At 38.8% G+C, this 3,974-nt stretch overlaps 2 protein-coding genes across 4 annotated transcripts in view; both read right to left on the bottom strand.

Moving 5' to 3' along the window:
* LOC104763476 (NAC domain-containing protein 53-like) lies at positions 331-963 on the bottom strand. The gene is made up of 2 exons (XM_010486869.1): positions 910-963; positions 331-808 (listed from the first exon to the last, which is right to left on the bottom strand). Exon 2 carries the CDS (start codon positions 771-773, stop codon positions 453-455), a length of 321 nt encoding a protein of 106 aa, XP_010485171.1. The 5' UTR covers positions 774-808; positions 910-963; the 3' UTR covers positions 331-452.
* LOC104763285 (NAC domain-containing protein 53-like) overlaps positions 1,301-3,974 on the bottom strand; it is a 3,672-nt gene continuing 998 nt past the window's right edge. Inside the window, exons 2-7 of one of the 3 annotated variants that reach the window (XM_010486741.1) lie at positions 3,801-3,959; positions 3,403-3,683; positions 3,117-3,299; positions 2,056-2,628; positions 1,880-1,988; positions 1,301-1,778 (exon numbers count right to left, since the gene is read on the bottom strand). In XM_010486741.1, the coding sequence (XP_010485043.1) occupies positions 1,423-1,778; positions 1,880-1,988; positions 2,056-2,628; positions 3,117-3,299; positions 3,403-3,683; positions 3,801-3,959 (1,661 nt within the window). In that variant the 3' untranslated portion in view covers positions 1,301-1,422. Of the gene's footprint in view, positions 1,779-1,879; positions 1,989-2,055; positions 2,629-3,116; positions 3,300-3,402; positions 3,684-3,800; positions 3,967-3,974 lie in introns of those variants that run through there. The other 2 variants (XM_010486699.1, XM_010486791.1) reach the window with 2 other exon arrangements.

The following is a 3,974-nucleotide window of genomic DNA, read 5'->3' as shown; positions in this document are numbered from 1 at the left end:
GAAGGGTCTTGAAAAACTTCCCTTAGGTGATTATCAGTCACAAATAGTTAGTTGCGGTAAAATGTTGATATTGTTTTTGAAAATCGTGGACGATGATGATCCCTCTGTTCTGAAAAATAAAATATGGTGTGTGGAGATTTCAGTGGAGAGGCGTGAAGACGGAGAAATTTGGGGAAAGGTCGAGTGTTGCGATCTTTTGCTTGATGGGTGTTTCGACATTACTAAATGTCTTCTTGTTACTCTCTGATACTTTTATATGTTTTTGAAACATTGCATTTACCTAAACAATACTATTACTTTTACCCATGAATTTTTTTCGGTCAACCATGATACAAAAATGAGATTATTCAATATAGTTACACAACAAAACAGAATAGCAGAAGACTGCAAGTAAATCTATATCAATAATGGGTACAAACACATAGGTCTTGTTTTAAAAAGTGTCGAACTTATCACTGGGAAGTGACCAAAGTGCTTACTTTGAAACTAACTGAGAGTATGAGGACCCAGAAACACATGAAGATTAACATTGCCCTTGTTAAACTATTTCCTAATTTCCCGGACGCATTCTCTTGGACCAAACGGTAAGAAAGGATTAAGTCACGGTTCGCGTTTTTGTCGTATGACCAGCCCATGTTGCTCTCTGATATTGTGATCATACCTGCGGTTACATGAACTGAACCTGATGATTGTCCTGCGTTTAACTGAAAAGCTGCAGCCTTTGTAGGGAACTCAGAAGCAAACGCAGGTGGAGCGGGAATAGCACCCAACATGTGGGTTGCCTTTTTGAGGAACGGGTACTTGTAATCTGCATTATTAGCAATTGATCAATCATTTAAACAGAACATGCGACACCTATTAACATATATATGGGGGTTAAGTTCTGATTGTGGTAATAGGGTTTTTTACCTGGCTCAAACTCTGTTGCATCTGCATCAACTTGTTTTGAACAAGATGCTTCATCCTTTTNGAAGGGTCTTGAAAAACTTCCCTTAGGTGATTATCAGTCACAAATAGTTAGTTGCGGTAAAATGTTGATATTGTTTTTGAAAATCGTGGACGATGATGATCCCTCTGTTCTGAAAAATAAAATATGGTGTGTGGAGATTTCAGTGGAGAGGCGTGAAGACGGAGAAATTTGGGGAAAGGTCGAGTGTTGCGATCTTTTGCTTGATGGGTGTTTCGACATTACTAAATGTCTTCTTGTTACTCTCTGATACTTTTATATGTTTTTGAAACATTGCATTTACCTAAACAATACTATTACTTTTACCCATGAATTTTTTTCGGTCAACCATGATACAAAAATGAGATTATTCAATATAGTTACACAACAAAACAGAATAGCAGAAGACTGCAAGTAAATCTATATCAATAATGGGTACAAACACATAGGTCTTGTTTTAAAAAGTGTCGAACTTATCACTGGGAAGTGACCAAAGTGCTTACTTTGAAACTAACTGAGAGTATGAGGACCCAGAAACACATGAAGATTAACATTGCCCTTGTTAAACTATTTCCTAATTTCCCGGACGCATTCTCTTGGACCAAACGGTAAGAAAGGATTAAGTCACGGTTCGCGTTTTTGTCGTATGACCAGCCCATGTTGCTCTCTGATATTGTGATCATACCTGCGGTTACATGAACTGAACCTGATGATTGTCCTGCGTTTAACTGAAAAGCTGCAGCCTTTGTAGGGAACTCAGAAGCAAACGCAGGTGGAGCGGGAATAGCACCCAACATGTGGGTTGCCTTTTTGAGGAACGGGTACTTGTAATCTGCATTATTAGCAATTGATCAATCATTTAAACAGAACATGCGACACCTATTAACATATATATGGGGGTTAAGTTCTGATTGTGGTAATAGGGTTTTTTACCTGGCTCAAACTCTGTTGCATCTGCATCAACTTGTTTTGAACAAGATGCTTCATCCTTTTCTTTTGCTTCCACCACTTGTTTGTCTCCTGTAGTCTCCTCTTTCTCGACCTGTTGGTTTAAACGTGAGTCAAATATAAAAGGAAACAAAAACGAGTCGAAATATAAGGTTTCATACCTCTTGAAAGAGCTCTTCTTGATCAACAAAAACATCTTCATCTCCCATCAGTTCAGAAGGATCAAAAGTCAAGTATTGAGCATTCTCATCGTCATCATCAAAGAAAGTAAGATAATCTTCAACGTTGAAACCATATTGCTGACTACTGCTGAGATCATTTGTTTCCAGGTACAGACCATCATTCTGCAGAACATCACTATTCGGATCCTGAAACTCCCCACCGGTCAAATAGTTGCTCTCAGCAGGAAAATCATTGTAGCCTGATGAATCAGTCCCAAAGATGTTGCCAGAAGGTTGCAATTTTTCCGTGTGCTCGTCCTGGACACCACAGCCATGTTCTTCATCTTGAAACAATGCGTCAATATGAAGGTTACCATCACGGATAATAAGCTTCTGATCTTTCTCAGAAGATTCTTCTGGTTGCTCAAAGTAGCCACCATAGTCCACATAGTTTCCTGGTTGTATATAGTTTATGGAGTCTGAGTAGTTTGTTTCAGCATTATTGCTTGATTCCCCATGGTTAAAGTTTAACGGGAGAGGAATGGCATCATACACCACAAGGTTGTCAGGCTTCTGCAAGATATAAATTTCGATTTTAGAACTGGAAGAACATAAGAAACAGCCTAGTACGGAATCTGATAAGATCAGTGATGATATAGAGATATATGCATAAGCTTCCTTTATTCCACAGAGTGAAACCTCGATAGTACAAACACAACAATCGACCAAAAGCTACCTAAGAGATATCAGTTAACTTTAGAATCAAAACCTAAATGAGGATTGAACTCTAGAACACTCTGAATTTTCCAAATCCCTAAGGCTTCTAAGTTCCAAACAACCTGATAAAACCAAAGACTTCATATCAGTTCTACCTCACCCAATCATGCTCTCTCCTATTAGTCATTCATGTACAAAACATATAACATTCTAGCGCCTGACAGACCATAAGTTGATGCATAAATATTGCGTATCCCCAATCAAGAGAAAAGAAAAAAATTCGCAATTACGGTAACAGTAAAGGATCAAGATAAGCAATAGAACCTAAAAACTACAAGACAAACCTGATCAATGTCATCCATATGGACATAAACATAATCTTCACATCCAAGATCAGGATCAGGTACGAATGTAATAATATCATCCTCTGTCTCCCACTCCTCCTCAACAAACGGAGCACCATACTGCTCTCCATTTTTAGGTCCTGAGCCACTCTTCTGAAAAATCCTACAAAGCACATACGCATCCTTCCCACAATTCCCAAAACAAAGTCAACAACAACAACAACACAATCCCAATTGCATATATACAAAAACGGCAACAAAAAAAACTTATTACAAGTCTTCTTACTTGCTGATGAACACCAGTTTTCTCGAGTCCATCATCAACCAACCGATACTCGTGCATAACCCAATTGCTTCTTTCGCCACGAGGAGCTCGACCTTTGTGATAAACAAGAGTCTTCTTCATCCCAACGACCTTTGGCCCATTACGAATCTCCCTATCTTTCCCTGTCGTCTTCCAATAACCCATCTCAGTCGCACGATTCGTCTTCGATCCGTTACCATACTTCTTATCTAGCATACTGAAGAAGTACCACTCCAAGTCTCTACTTTTCAGCTTCGACTTGTCTAATTTCATTCCCACCCAAAAAAAAAGCAAAAATCAAAATTTTCTTAAATGATATAAATATAATAGCTTTATATACAAATGGATGGATCATGAAGAGATCGAAGAACAGAACTGACCAGGGAGATCCCAAGGCTCGGATTTGTATACATCGGTAACAGAGATAGCATCGAACTTAAAAGGTTTATTACAGATCTTTCGTTTCAGATAGTAACGAACAAGTTCTTCGTCCGTGGGATGAAAACGGAACCCAGGAGCGAGCGACGTTGCTGAGCCACCACCCATATAATTAA

This window comes from Camelina sativa, chromosome 1 (assembly GCF_000633955.1).
Source record: "Camelina sativa cultivar DH55 chromosome 1, Cs, whole genome shotgun sequence".
In the NCBI taxonomy this organism is placed as follows: domain Eukaryota; kingdom Viridiplantae; phylum Streptophyta; class Magnoliopsida; order Brassicales; family Brassicaceae; genus Camelina; species Camelina sativa.
This window is presented reverse-complemented; position numbering and strand designations above follow the sequence as displayed.